At 45.2% G+C, this 15,084-nt stretch overlaps 1 protein-coding gene across 1 annotated transcript in view; it reads right to left on the bottom strand.

Moving 5' to 3' along the window:
• Window positions 1-14,351, bottom strand: part of HMCN1 (hemicentin 1) — a 379,559-nt gene extending 365,208 nt beyond the window's left edge. Inside the window, exon 1 of the mRNA XM_008145958.3 lies at window positions 13,762-14,351. Coding sequence (XP_008144180.2) covers window positions 13,762-14,029 — 268 coding nt within the window. The 5' untranslated portion in view covers window positions 14,030-14,351. The remainder of the gene's footprint in view (window positions 1-13,761) is intronic.
• Window positions 14,352-15,084: the final 733 nt, after the last annotated feature.

Here is a 15,084-nt window from a genome sequence, read left to right as displayed (position 1 = left end):
GATGAGGTCATACTGGAGTAGGGTGGGCCAATACTCCAATATGACTGGTGTCCTGATAAAAATGGGAAATCTGACCCAGTGTACAGAGAGACCGCCCTGTGAACATGAAGGCAGCGAACTGTGCGTCCACAGGCCAAGGAACACCGAAGAGTGCCAGCAAACCACCAGAAGCTGGGAGAGAGCGTGGGGCAGGCTCTCCCGCACAGCCTGGAGAGGGAAACTGCCAACATCTTGATTTCAGATTCTAGCTCCCAGAACTGAGACAATAAATTTCTGTTGTTTAGCCACCCAGTGTGGGGTACTAGGTTATGGCAGCCCAAGCAACTAACACAGAGGTCCCTTTGCCAGGCCTTTTTAGGCTCCGCTCCTCCATCTCACACGTGTCTCAAAACACAAGAAGAAGCAAAAAATAATGTGCAGGAAGCTATTGTTTGTTTGGTTTTTTCCCAGGAAATTTTATGAGAGTGCATATAAGCTTCAGTTGCTTCGCATGTAAACTAAAGACAACATCCACCACTTAGCGATTTGTGAGCCTAATGACGTAAAACACAGTATGTATCAAAGTTTAGTGTCTAGTCCATGGTAGTGACTCAAAAAATAAAATGGTAGCTGTTATTACTAGAAATAAAGATGATACTACTAAGCCTGTGTCAGGAAGACACGTGAGGTAAGGTTTCCTCAGGAGTCCCTGCCCTCAGACCGAGTTGCCAACAGCTGACATCATCGGGCTCCAAATCTCCCAGGGCCTGCACTGGTATCTTCCATTTATACCCAAGCCTCAGCTAGACTTTGCACCAGCATATCCCACCCTGCCTTTCATCACCACCATCTGTGGTCACTGCCCCAAATGCAAACCACTCCTCTTTCTCTTGCTCTCACCCTGTTTCCTCTCTCCTGACCCATTCCTTTCTCCATCCGATGCCCTCACCAATGCTGTGATCTGCCAAACCATCTTCCCACAGGAACTCTCTACCTCCCTCCCTCTGTAGCTGAAACAGTGTTCTCCACTGATGACACCACCTCTCATCCTACAGCGCTCCCTAGTGAGGTCTACCCATTCGCCAACACCCCAGATATGCCAGGATCAAGACGTGGGTCAGCATTTTACCCCAATTATTTCTCTACCTTCAGACAAAACACCTGCCGTTTTGAGGTGCTTGACACCAATGACACCCGCTAACCCTCCTCGGCATAGTTAACTGCCAGCTGGAGACCTCTCAACAATTCTTATGAAATAAAAATGTGATGCCTGACTCACTGTCTTCCTCACCATTCTAAGCTCTGTTATTCCCTGGGTTTCTTTTAACATCCACATTCAACGCTGCCGACTCAAGTGCCCTGATCTCAACCCCACAATCTTCATTCCAATTTAAGTTCCTTTTCTACTCAAGCTAAATTCTGTGATCAATCACTCTGGCTATTCTCATCAATAACCTCAACTTCCTGTGCAGTGGTTCTCAGCCTTTCTAATGCCGCGACCCTTTAATACAGTTCCTCATGTTGTGGTGACCCCCAACCATAAAATTATTTTCGTTGCTACTTCATAACTGTAATTTTGCTACTGTTATGAATCGTAATGTAAATATCTGTGTTTTCCGATGGTCTTAGGCGACCCTGCTAGCGGTTCTCAACCTGTGGTTACAACCGCTGCGGTAGAGCCACAACATGAGGAACTGTATTAAAGGGTTGCAGCATTAGAAAGGTTGAGAACCACTGGGTTAGAGCATCCTTCACCTGAAAATTCTCAGCTCTTGTCAGCCCAATACATCCACATTGGACTCTGTGATAGGCCACTTCATTCTCTCTCTCATTAATATCCTCTCAGTCATATCCTATTGCTTTATCACACTTGCTCAACAAAACCCCAGTCCTGGATCAAACCAGTGGTCAGCCTCTGCAGTTACGCGCAGGCTGCTGAGAGCTGATGGAGAAAATCACATAGCGAGGCAGTGTGGAAGCATTACAGCTCCATCTTCAGAACCACAACTCATCCTGGGAAACCATCTCTGTGTCCACAGTCACCTTCTTACCTCCAAAACGCCATTATTTTTCCAAACTCTCTTACCCTTCTACTCTTCCCTCCTCTCATCAAAGGTCTCTCCTTTCTGTGTCTTTCAGAAAAAGAGAGTCCATCCGACAGGAAGTCACCCAGCATCCTGCATCCCAACCTACTGCTTGTCCATAACCATGCCTGCTGTCTGTGGTCTGCTTCTCTCCTATCACAATCAACCAAAGGTCTTCTCCTGCCAACGACCAGTCCTTCTACTTTGCATCCCATCTCCTCCTGCTTCCTCAAAGCCCTGGTCTCACAAATGCTCTCTTCTCCCTATGGCATCTTCTATCTCTTCTACTCCACTGACTCCTTTCAGCAGGATTACACATTCTCTCCTCTCTTCCATCTTCAAATGTTCTTTCTCAAGTCTAAGTCCCAATAACTTATAGTTATTGAGAATTTCTTGTGTGCAGGGGATTGTGCTCAATTTGGGGGCATTTATTATTTCAATCCTCACATCAACTTTATTGAGGAGATATTACCCCCCATTACTGAAACTGAAAGAAATTAAGATCACGGGACAAGTAATTGGTGGAGCCAGGCTTCCAACCCAGGCATCAGACTCGGGAGACTATGCTTTTAACCACAATTTTCTTACCCATCATTTCAGCATCCTGGCCTCACAACCCCAATGAAACTGCATTTTACCCTCTTTAGTTTAGCTTTTATTTTCAGTAATCTTACACATGGATGGAGTTGATAACTTCGCCTGCTTAAATCTAGCAACTTTTAGATTTCCACACACACACTGCTCATTCCTATTTCTCTTCCTACTGACCTGGACTTTCCTTCCCAGAATCCTTTATGAATTTCCCTTCTCACTGTCTCTTAAATACTTGTGTTCTCTGTAGTTCCATCTTGTCTTTCTTCTTCTCTCAGTCTACATACTCTCCTTGGATGATCTCATTTATTCCAATGGCTTCAGCTGTATCTCTATAAGTTTCAAGGGGACAGAACAGCTACTTGGCATGACTCATACTAACACTGACAGTTGGAAATTCTGAGGGGATGATACCTGGAGACAGGCAGGCCACCCAAACAGAGACATTTACTTTGATAAATTAACCATCAACTAAGGTCTGGCTCTCCGACTTCCAAACTCAGAAACTTTAACTTGACCCTGTCAGAGTATTTTAAACAATAGAGACTGACATATAAGACTGGTGTGCCAAAATATGAGTTACCAATCAGGAACCTAACTGTCTGGTAAGTCTGATGTATGTGCCAGTCTGACAAGAGCTTTCTCTCCCTATAAGGAAAGTGTATGCGGTTAAATTATCAGGAGGCTCTTTGGTGAGCATGCAACCAAAACTAGGAGAGTTAACAGTTTGGTCCAAATATGTAATGACATCATTACATATTTATAAAGATAAACAGTCTATGGCTACAGTTGGAGTGTTGCTTATGGGTGGACTGGTTATTTAAGTGCAGAATGAACTAATACTCTGAACCCTAGATCAAAATTGGCACACAACAAAACCACCCAAATAATTCAATTTTACAAATGGGCAGAGGATCTGAATAAACATCTTTCCAAAGAAGAATACAGTTGGCCAACAGGTACATGAAAATGTGCTCAATATCACTAATTATCAGGCAGACACCTCACACTTATTAGAATGGCTATTCTCAAAAAGACAAGAAGTAACAAGTGTTGGAGAGAATGTGGAAGAAAGGGAACCCTTGTGTACTATTAGTGGGGATGTAAATTGGTGTTGCCACTATGGGAAACAGTGTGGAGGTTCCTCACAAAGTTAAAAATAGAAGTACTAGATGATCCAGCAATTCCACTTCTGGGTATTTATCTGCAAAAAACAAAAACACTAGCACCCCATGTTCATTGCAGCACTATTTACAATAGCCTAGATGTGGAAACAACCTAAGTGTCCACTGATGGATGAATATAAATATACACATACACATGTACACACACACACACACAAATACACACTGTAGAATATTATTCAGCCATAAAAGAGAAGGAAATCTTTTCATCTGTGACCTTGGGACATTATGCTAAGTGAAATAAGTCAGAGACATACAAATACTGTATGATCCCACTAAAATGTGGAATCTAAGAAAAAAATGAGCTCATAGATACGAAGAACATATAACTGGTGGTTGACAGAGGTAGGGAATAGGGGGTGGGTGAAATAGATGAAGGAGGTCAAAGGTACAAACTTCCAGTTGTAAAATAAATAAGTCATGGGGATGTAAGGTACAGCATAAGGATTATAGTCAGTACTGGATTGCTTATTTGAAATTTGCTAAGAGAGTAGATTTTCAAAGTCCTCATCACAAGAAAAAAATTTTATAATGTAATTAACTAGATTTATTGTGGTGATTATTTCACAATATATACAAATTGTACATCGGAAACTAATATATTATATGTCAATTAAAAAAAAACAAAACATTTGGTTGTACAATGCGTAAGTCTGTTCCTGTGACTCTTTTTCACCCCTGTATTTTTCATTGATATTTTATTTGGACAAGTTCATGTATAAGGAGCTTGCTTACTGACTGTCAAGACTACTGGCCAGAGAGTAATGGTATCTCTTAAAGAGAACTTTACATATCTTTTCTCTTCTAGTGTGTGACAATTTCATATCTTAACCTATGGAAGGCAATCATATTTTCCTTTTTTCCATATTCTAAGGACCAAGTCCAGTTCATTGGACTTCCTTAATAGCTCAGAAGTCTATCCCCTTCTTCCTATGCCCAAGTCTCCTCACTATTTCTCCCCAAATTGCTATGATGGCCTCAGATTTCATTGCTCAGCTCTCAGGACTGCCTTGCCCCAATCCATCTGCAAGATACAACTCTAAAATGAAAACCCAACCATGTCATTCCTCACTTATAACCGTTTCAGGCTCCTGATAGCTTTCAGGATGAAATCCAAATGCCTTAATATGTTCCTTAAACATCTTCGGCTTATGCACTTTCTTGAGGTTTCAGCCAGGCCACATATCTTCCAGAAAACCTTTGCTGACCATCACCCTCCTGAATTCACAGTCAGGGGCACTGCTTCTGCGCTCACAAAGCCCTGTATTTCTTTCCACTCTAAGCCGTAGTTCGTTATATAATATTATCATTTCTCTTGCACGTTACCCCATATATTAACTTCTTGTAAGCTAGGCCTCATTCATTATCTTTGAATCAAAAGCACCTAGCATAGTCCTTGACAAATAGTAGGAAGTCTATTATTGACCGATGAATGAGTGAATGAATGAATCACTGAATATAAGGGCTTATCTTTGGATTTTTAAATTCTCTTGTTGGTTTCCCAATTATGAAGCAGTGGTCTAGGGCCCAAGGGGACAGTGCAGCAATGAACACATGCTTCTCAAATACTGAGTGTATTAGAATATAACATTTGAACTGGTTCGAACTGCCCTTTGCCTGTAGGTTGATTAATAACCAAGTCATCAGGTAGATATTCTCACTCGATAATTTTTTAGTATTATTGTATAAAGGTTCTACTATTTTTCTTCTCTCCAGTGCCTATTGAATCTTTATAGACAAATGTGAGTCATTCAATAAGTAAGAGCAACACCACTGATTCTTTAGTACTTTTAAAGGACCTTGACATATATTATTTAACCATGATAATGTTACTAAAGTGGGAAAAGTTTATTTCATTACACCTTACATTCGATATAAGTCCATTTTAAAATTTTTCCTATTCCCCGTAGAGATGGGGATTCTCAAGGGATTTATCAGAGATAAACAAAACCAAGGTTGAAAATACTGTAGACTTGTGAGAACCACCTATGATGTGGATCTTTTGTTTGCACAATGCTCTTTAGAAATTAATTTATTTGTAGTGACACTCCTTCCACCAGTCCAATTAAAACTGGAAAGTAGGCAGACTATCTTACGGCATGCAGCTGAGATACTCCCAACTGCATAGAAATCACCTCCAAAACTTACCTGCCATACAAACAGTCAATAACTACCCAAGACTCTGTCATTATCTGGGTCACAATGATACTTTCATTTCAAGCTTGGCTGGGAGATATATATCACCCAAATGATAACTGGCTTCTCTCCAGTGCCTATTGACTCTTTATAGACAAACTAGAGGCCTGGTGCACAAAATTCGTGCACAGGGGAGGGTCCCTCAGTCCGGCCTGCACCCTCTCCATTCTGGGACCCCTCGGGGGATGTCTGACTGCTGGTTTAAGCCCAATGCTGCAGGGATCAGGCCTAAACCGGCAGTTGGACATCCGTATCACAATCTGGGACTGCTAGCTCCTTACCGCTCACCTGCCTGACTGCCTGATTGCCCCTAACCACTCTCCCTGCTGGCCTGGTCACCCATAACTGCCCTCCCCTGCTGACCTGGTTGCCCCTAACTGTCCACCCCTGCCAGTCTGGTTGCCCCTAACTGCCCTCCTCTGCCAGCCTGGTCACCCCCAAGTTCTCACCCCTGCCAGCCTGGTCACCCCTAACTGCTCTCCCCTGCCGGCCTGGTCGCCCCTAACCACCTCTGCCTCAGCGCCCGCCTCCATGGCTTTGTCCGGAAGGACGTCCAGAAGGATGTCCAGAAGATGTCCAGTCTAATTAGCATATTACCCTTTTATTAGTATAGATGTGAGTCATTCAATAAGTAAGAGCAATACCACTGATTCTTTAGTACTTTTAAAGAATCTGAAAGGTCAACTTCATAAATTATTATGTTGTTTAGTTTTATTCTTCTGATTGTTATGATTTTAAAAGTAAAATCATAGGCATGTGAGGCAAGTTTAAAGTGCCCAGAGAAATCCTCAGTTCTTGTTTTCAGAATTCAGTGATGAAACTTTTCCTGAGTGTGTGCTGTGTGGCAGGCCTGTGAGATACTATAAATGAGTCCTGCCCAGATTGCTTAATGTCTGATCGGAGAGAAAGGTAGGGAAGCAGAGTTATGAAAACCTTTGAGAATGGTTATTTTATGTTTGACCAGAGTCACATCATAAGCAAAACCAAATTCTGACTTACCTACAATCAATTGAAAGCTGTTCCTCAACTTAAGAAAAAGTGGGAGTCAGAGAGGCTTCTGTTAACTAGTAACATTCCTAACACATGGAACATATATGATTTATCAAATGTGGTCCTTCCACTTTGGGAGAAAGTTTTCATTGTGGGTAGCAAAATGCTTCTCCATGTCCTCAAAACATCCAGAGACACGGGATCCCCTCTCAGTTAAAATACTCTATCATGGAGGGCATGCTCTCCCTCCCAGGAGCATGCCCATGCCTTCCCCTTCCCCCTCTTCTTCCCCAACAGGCAAACAACTCCTAAACTCTAAGGGACCCCACAAGGCTTGCAACCAGGGCAGCAATGGGCAGCGGCAGCTCGTCCAGGTATTAGGTAGGAAGTTAGACATGAGTGGCTGGGGTGGGGTCTGCCCTGGGGTCCTGAACAGGGGTCAGACCAACAGTGTCTTCAGACCACCTCTCTGTAGGCCACCCAGCAGCCAGCAGACTGTCAGCGGGCAGGTTCAGAATCAGCTGGATTTTGGCAGAAGCTCAGAGGAAAGCAACATGACCTCAGTGTGACCTTACTAGGGTCCTGGACTAATTACCATATTTTCCGGCGTATAAGACAACTTTTTAACCCAGGAAAATCTTATATGCCCAGTCGTCTTATACGCCGGAAAATACGGTATAATAAAATTTGCATTGCGGTTTAGAACGACCCCCTTGGATTTTTCTGTATTGCATTATGGGTAAAGGCATGCACAGAAGAAATATAATTAAATAACCCTACTCTATCAATCAAACCTGAATGCAAATTAAAGTCTCCACCTAGAAAATCCCTCATTATACCCTATAAATCAGGAGTTTGGGGCCATTGTCTCTCTCAACTGGCTCACTCCTTGCTTGGAGTGCATCTTCAATAAATCCCACTTTACTTTTAAAAAAATTAAAATTAAATACTCTGTCATGCTAGGAAACGAAGTAATCATTGCAACCAAAATCTCTCACTCTTAAATTCTACTTTAGTTTGGTTTCTCTTGGATTTAAAAGACCAACCCTTTTCCTCATGAAAACCCTTTGCACAGGAGGAACTACAAAGGGAGACTGATATCTTCTTGGATCTTTTTCCTACACGTATTGAAACTGACATTTCAATTTGAGGTTTAGCTCATATAAAATGTCGATAGATTTGCAAGGCCCAAGAATTCAACTCAATTCCGATACCTGTTTACCTGGAGATAGCATCAGATTCCACCAGTTAAAGGGTTTAATTCTACAAGACTGCACCCTCCCCACAACGTGAGACTTCAATCACAAGCCCCAGCTGTTTTGTGTGCTCCTGACCAACCAGCTATACATCACAGGGGCCAACAACCCCCTAACAGCCCCCTCCTTGGATCCAATTAATTTGCTAGAGCAGCTCAAAAAACCTCAGAACACGCATTTCCTCATTAGATTACCTGTTTTATTATAAAAGAATATAACTCGGTGCGAATGAAAAAAAGGGGCCACACGCCAAACTTGACAAGCTCAGGGGAGGCCTGCATGGTGGGCCTTACAAACACAGAGGCCAAAAGTAACCACATTAGGATGATCGGGACAAACATTCCCAACTAGAAATGGGTCATAGTGGGTAGTCCTGTCCGGGGCCTGTGGCTTCCTTGGCAAAGGTCCATCTTAAACTTAAGGGAGCCTGTCTACCATCTTTCTGTATCTGAGATAACTCTCCTTGGAAATGTCAGAGTGATTGTCTTTTTCCAGACCCCTCAGGGCACAACCTATAAGCAGAACCTCTCCTTGTTATCTTATTCCCTGCAAACCATCTCTATGTGCTGTCAATGTCAACTACTGACTACCCTGTCCCCGCCCATGTGAAAGAAATATGTGTTTCTATTTTACTTTTTATCCAATCCCAGAGATTGCCCCCGTTTGCTTTCTCCCACTCCCGTAATCTAACACCAATGGATTTCGCGGGACCCTCTTTACACCTCATCCTCTGATTCTAATGTATAAGTAAAGCTGCAATACCGCCATTCTCTGGAGAGTACTGTCTCAATTCATTGAGATTTTGCTTCCCGGCAACTGTCATCAGTTTGGCTCAAGTAAATTCATAAAATTCTCTACAGGCGTGGACGTTTCTTACGTGGATATCAGGAACAGCCAGGTGGAACAGATGCCCAGGGAAAGGTGGGGAACAGGACACAGACAGGGCTTCCCTGCTCTCAGAGCTCGCCCTCTCTCTGCAGCTCCACGTGGTCCCCAACCCGAAGCTCTCTGAAACCATCCTTTTGGGTTTTTATGAAGGCTTCATCCCACAATCATGATTGACTGAACCACTGGCAACAGACAACTGCTTCATCCTCCAGCCCCTCTCTCTTCCCCAGAGGTCAGGAGTGGGGGACAGGGGTGATTTCAACCCTCTCATCTCAAAGTTGGGTCTCATGCAACATCCTCATGCAACAACATGAAGGAACCTTGAAAACATTATGCTAACGTGAAAGAAGCCAGTCAGAAAAGAACACATATTATACGATTCCAGTCATATAAAAATCCAGAAGGGGAAAACCTAGAGAGACAGAAAGTAAATTAGTGGTTGCTTAGGGCTGGGAGAAGGATGATAAGGGGATAGAGAAATGATCCTACATAATAAAATGGTAATATGCAAATTGACCGTACCTCTGCTATGCCTGCGATTGGGCCGGGAGGCACGGGGGGGCGGGACTTGGGGTGGCCAGGGTAGCCGATTGGGCCGGTGGAAGGAGCAGGGGGCGGGGACTTGCGATCGGCCGCTGCGCTGCTGAGCAGGGACCAAATGGGGCCGGCAGGGCGCTGAGCTCGCACCGCCGCTGGCTAGCTCTCAGCGTCTGCGCCATGGCTGTGCTGCGGCCCAGCGGGCCGTGCGGCGGGAGTAAACGGGCCTCCGAGGCCACGCACACGCGCCCCTATCCTGGCCGGCTGTGCGGCGGGAGTTAAAGGGCCCCCGGCGCCGCGCGCACACATCCCCGCCCCAGCTGGCCGTGCGGCGGGAGTGAACGGGCCTTTGGGGCCCAGAGCTCAGCATCCGCGCGGGAGGGGAGGAACCAGAAAAACGGATCTTTCCAGTTCCTGATGCTGACAGCCCTATGGGTGCCGGGGTCCTCCACCTGCAGCCCCCAGTCGCAGCCCATCAGCCCCAGTCGCAGACTGGAAGCCCCCTGCCAGCAGTCCAGACGGGACCAGTGTGGCACCGCGGTGGTGGGTGTCAGTGGGCATTCTACAGACATTAAATCACTGCCACCGAGGCCATCCCCACACACACACTCGCAAGTAGTATGGTCCAAGGGGGTGACTCCTAAGGCAAGGCTCCCATGGCAGCTGATGCTCACCATGCCAGGTGAGGAAGCCAGAACTGAAAGCCCAAGCCCCCGAGTACCCGAACTGCAGGGCGTTGTGGGCCAGGGCCCTGAGGAGGCCCCAGGACAAGCATCTTCCCAGAGGCTGTGCAGAAGGAGGGGAGGAACCTCTGGCTAGAGGCCGGGGTGAGGGATGCTGGCGTCTTTGCAGGCCAAGACAGGGCTGAGGGACACCCCCACCCCCTGCACCCCCATGCACGAATTTCGTGCACCGGGCCTCTAGTAGATAAATAAAAGGCATGAGGTTTCTCTTTGAGGTAATAAAAATGTTCCAAAATTGTGGTGATGGTTGTATATATCTGTGAATATGAATGTTTGTATGATATGGGAATTATATCTTAATAAAGCTGTTAAAAATTAATGCATTGTAAGGGATTATAGAAATTTTAAAAAAAAACACAAAACACATTTAAGATAATTAGCATCAAAAAGCTGGCCTGATATTCCATGTCCCTGGTCCTCTCTGATGCTTCCCCTTCCTTGGGTGTGTTATTGGTCCTCCAAGAATGGCCTCTGATGTGCACATTTTCTGAGTGATTTTATCACTTCCTTGTCAAGTTGTTAGACTTTTTCCTCTGTGGTTATCTTTTCCATGTATTTTAATTTTCACCCCCACCTGCAAGCACACACCGTGCCCCAAACTGTAATGCAGAGGTCCAAAGCGTCACCTGAAAGGCCTCAGGTCTCTGTCAAATGCCTGAGACTCTATCCCAGATCTCCATTATTTCATCTAGCTAAGTGCAGTAGCAGGTATCAAATGGCTTTGAAAAGTTGTAGTCAAGGTCATTAATATAATTAGTAATTATGATTATAATTAATGCAATTATTATATTCAATAACACATTATTTCTTTTCATGTCAGTTGTATCACCCAACTGTAGGAATTTGTGTTAGAAACTAGGAAAAGCAACCACATATAAAACAATCAGTCATAAAGTGTCACAGTTAGAAGTGACCTTAGAGACGTTCAAATCCAATTCCCTCATTTTACAGTTCAGAAAACATTCAAAAAGATAAATTGACTGTTCCAATGTCACTCAGTAAAACAGCCAATCCCCATTCAAGGCCCTTTTTGTCATTCTAAGCTGATCACTAATCACAAGTAAAAGGAAATAAAAAATGATTTTACACACCTAGTGTTAGAGAGAAAATGTCACACCAAGGTATTATTACAATCCATTAAAATGAATTAATAAACTAAAAGTTATTAGTATGTTTTAACTTCTATTTCCCTCTTTATCTTTAAAAATACTTTAAATACTCTTAGATAACAGAAACACTTGGCCACTTCTCTCTAATCACAATGGAAACAGAATTAATAGTTTTGCTGAATTACACTTACAATTAATTTTATGGAACCAGTTTAATCATTTTCGTGTATTAATTCTAGAAAGATCTAATTTATTAGTCATCTCTTATTAGCATGCCAAGTTTCCCCCACTTTGAAACATGACTGCTAAACTATAGGAAAGTCAACTACAGCAAACTTTCCCATTTGGTAACAATTGGGAATGCAGCATACCACAATGCAATTTATTCCAATAATTTTCATATCACATTGAAATATCATGATGATCCAGTTTCCATTTATGACTTGAGGCAATTTCTGTGTTCTGTTTGCAGCAACATCATTTCATAAGAGTCTTTTGGAGAAGAGCAAATGGTGGTGTTAATTAGAGAAAGCAATTTTTACTTTGTTTTTTAGCCAACTTCAGATTTACCCGTACAGAAGAAATATTTAGGCTATTCCAAAATAACAAGTTTTGAACTGCATCAACATCGACATCTTGACATTTAATATATTGAAACATTGTAAGACACGAGGTGCCTTACTGAGCGGAAACACAGCAAATAACCATTCAATTCTTCATTCAAATATAAAGAATATTTCATCAATGTAGAAATGTTTTATATATATATATATATATATATATATATATATATATATATATCCCAGAAGAGTAGGTTATTGTTTTCATCATCTGAAAGGGGGAAAAAAACAGAAAATTCTACTTCCCCTCCAAATTTCCCCACAGCCATCTTTTTTTAAATAGTTGACAACTGACACATTTGACAGCTTGCAATAATTTGAACTTTATGTTTGTCAAATGCACAAGGGAAAAAATCTGAAATTCTCAATGTCAAGCTCTCATTGTAAAGAGGCTGTGTCAAGGTCTTCTACCAAAAAGAGAATTTCAAAGCAGGAAAAACAGGGGAGAACAGTGGGGGAGGACTTTTAAGAAGCCACTGCTTGATTTCTTCAACTGGGCAGCGACTTGTGTTAATGAAACTCAGGTGGATGCTAGACAGCACGCCCCAGGGCTCCCTGGCAGCGACACTGCCCTCCGCAATGACAATGAGGGCTCCTAAGAGCCTCACAGAAAGGTGCCACTTTAAAGGGGAACTGGAAAAAAAAAAAAAAAGTAAATCGGGTCCTGTTACAGTGGAGCAGCTGAAACCCACAGCTTCAGGGCAAAAAATAAAGTCCTTTGGCTTCAACTACCTTTAAAGAGCACTGACATACCAAATTACATGCATTTCTACTGCATGAGCCCTAGACACAATGTTTATATACCCATCTGTGAACCTAGCTAATGATGACCTGGTGCAAAGATGAATAGATTCAGTTAAGCAATGAATGGTTTCTCTCATTTGCCGCTCTTCCGTCCCACGAGCAGTAATTACTCCACGCTTCCTTGTCTCTCACACAGGTTTTTCCCCGTCTCAGATGAGCCTTATCCTGCGCGTGCTCTCCACCTGGATGTGGTTAGCTTGTGAAGGATTGCGGCCGAACACCCATGTTCAAATCTGCCTTTATAATTAAACATTCTTCAGCTCTAACATTAAAAAGTCAGCAGGCGCTGTTGTTGCTCAAGACTGGATTGTGGGTTTCCTTAATTCCACATACCCAGGCTTGGGGACCACCGTCCAAGCCATCTTATCTACTCCATGGCTGAGACACGAGCAGGTATCAGAGCCACCCCGGAAGCCAAGCAGCAATTCTTTCTTACAACTGTTTTCGGGCTACACATCTATCAGAAAGATTTAGAAACAGTTTCACAGCATAAAGCGCGATGGGATCATAAGAAGTAACAAAGACCTACGCCCAGCCCTGTGGCTCAGTGGTTGAGCCTCCCTCGACCTGTAAACCAGGAGGTCACGGTTTGATTCCCGGTGTGGGCACGTGCAGGGTTGCGGGCTCCATCCCCAGTGTGGGGCGTGCAGGAAGCAGCCGGTCAATGCTTCTCTCTGATCATTGATGTTTCTCTCTCTCTCTCCCTCTCCTTTCCTCTCTGGAATCAATTAAAAGATATATTTTTTTAAAGGAATAACAAAGAATAAACATTTCCCTTACCTGGGTCATGGAAAGGCACCAAAGCAAAGTTGTACAGAGGTCTTTTAGGTCTTTTCAAAGACGTCTCCAGAATTTTGGACGCCCCTTCGATCACCTGAACTAGATCATCATACATGGAGCCAGTCACATCGAACACAAAAGCCAAGGTGGAGGCCCCCTCGGGGATGTCCTCTGCGCTGACCTCGGACGGGGGGCTCGCGTCTTGAGCGAGGGAGGCATAAAGCAGAGCAAACAGCAATACTGCGCGGACGGGGTCCCGGGAAATCATGGTCTTTTCTGTCTTTTTCTCCCTCTTTTCCTGAGCGCGGTGCTTAGTCCTGCTCAGTCACAGACGGAGGGGCTCCTCTCCGAGCCACTCATTAGACTCTGGAAACCTCTGTGAACTGCCCAAAAGTTTGGAGCTGCGACTCGGACCGGGACAGGCACCCAACGCGACTGACTCCCTGCAGGGGCTGAGCGGCAAAGATGCAGAGCTTTTGTCTGGACGCAGCTTCCTCCGGGGGCGGAATCTGCCCGCGGCCCGGGTGGCGGGTGGCGGAGTGCGGGTGGCGCGCCCGGCCCGACCCGGGGGCGCACCGAAGCCCTACGGCGCCGCGCCGGAGTCCCGCTGCCCCTCGCCGCCGCCGCCGCTCTCGCAGGGCCGGCCGCCGAGCCTCCCAACTTTCCTCTGTCCGCCACTCGCCCGGGAGCCGGGAGGGAGCCTGGCTCGGCCGCGCCTCCTGATTGGCCCGTGCCGCCCCCCAGGTCCCCGCCCCCTGGCTCTGAATCCCCGCCCCCCCTCCGCGCGCGCGCGCGCGCGCTGCTGGCTTCTCTCCGCACGGGCGCGGGGGTCGCTCCAGTTCCAGGGAAGCGCTCCCCGGGCGCGCTCCGTTCCCACCGCTCCCACCGCTCCCACCGGCGCTGCTCCTAACCTACAAGCACCCAAGGGGGAACAATGGCTGTCCGGAATGAGTGCCAAAGACCCAAACTGAAAGTCACCGCGCTCACTAGCACAAAGGGGGGTTTCTTTTTCTTTTTGGTACAGCGCTGCTTCAGACACCTCGTCCACGATTTCCCCCCCAGAAGCCAGGACGCCCCAGCCCAGCCTTCGGGCCCCTCGGCCCAGACAGAAGGGGGAGCTGCAAACTTTTCCACCAGGGCTGCAGCCACTGTCACTCTTGGGTCTCCTCGGGGACTTTGGAGATGTGGAGAAGAGGGAAGGAGGGAGCTGGATGGGCAAAAAGCGAGGGGAAATGGGAGAGGGGCTGTTGAAGGAAGTGAGAGAGACAGCAGGAAGTGGGGTGTCGCTGATTGTAATTCGGAAAGGTGGGAGAAGGGAAGGGA

This window comes from Eptesicus fuscus, chromosome 22 (assembly GCF_027574615.1).
Source record: "Eptesicus fuscus isolate TK198812 chromosome 22, DD_ASM_mEF_20220401, whole genome shotgun sequence".
Lineage (NCBI taxonomy): Eukaryota > Metazoa > Chordata > Mammalia > Chiroptera > Vespertilionidae > Eptesicus > Eptesicus fuscus.
Note: the sequence above shows the minus strand (reverse complement) of the source record. Positions and strands in the feature narration are given on the sequence as shown.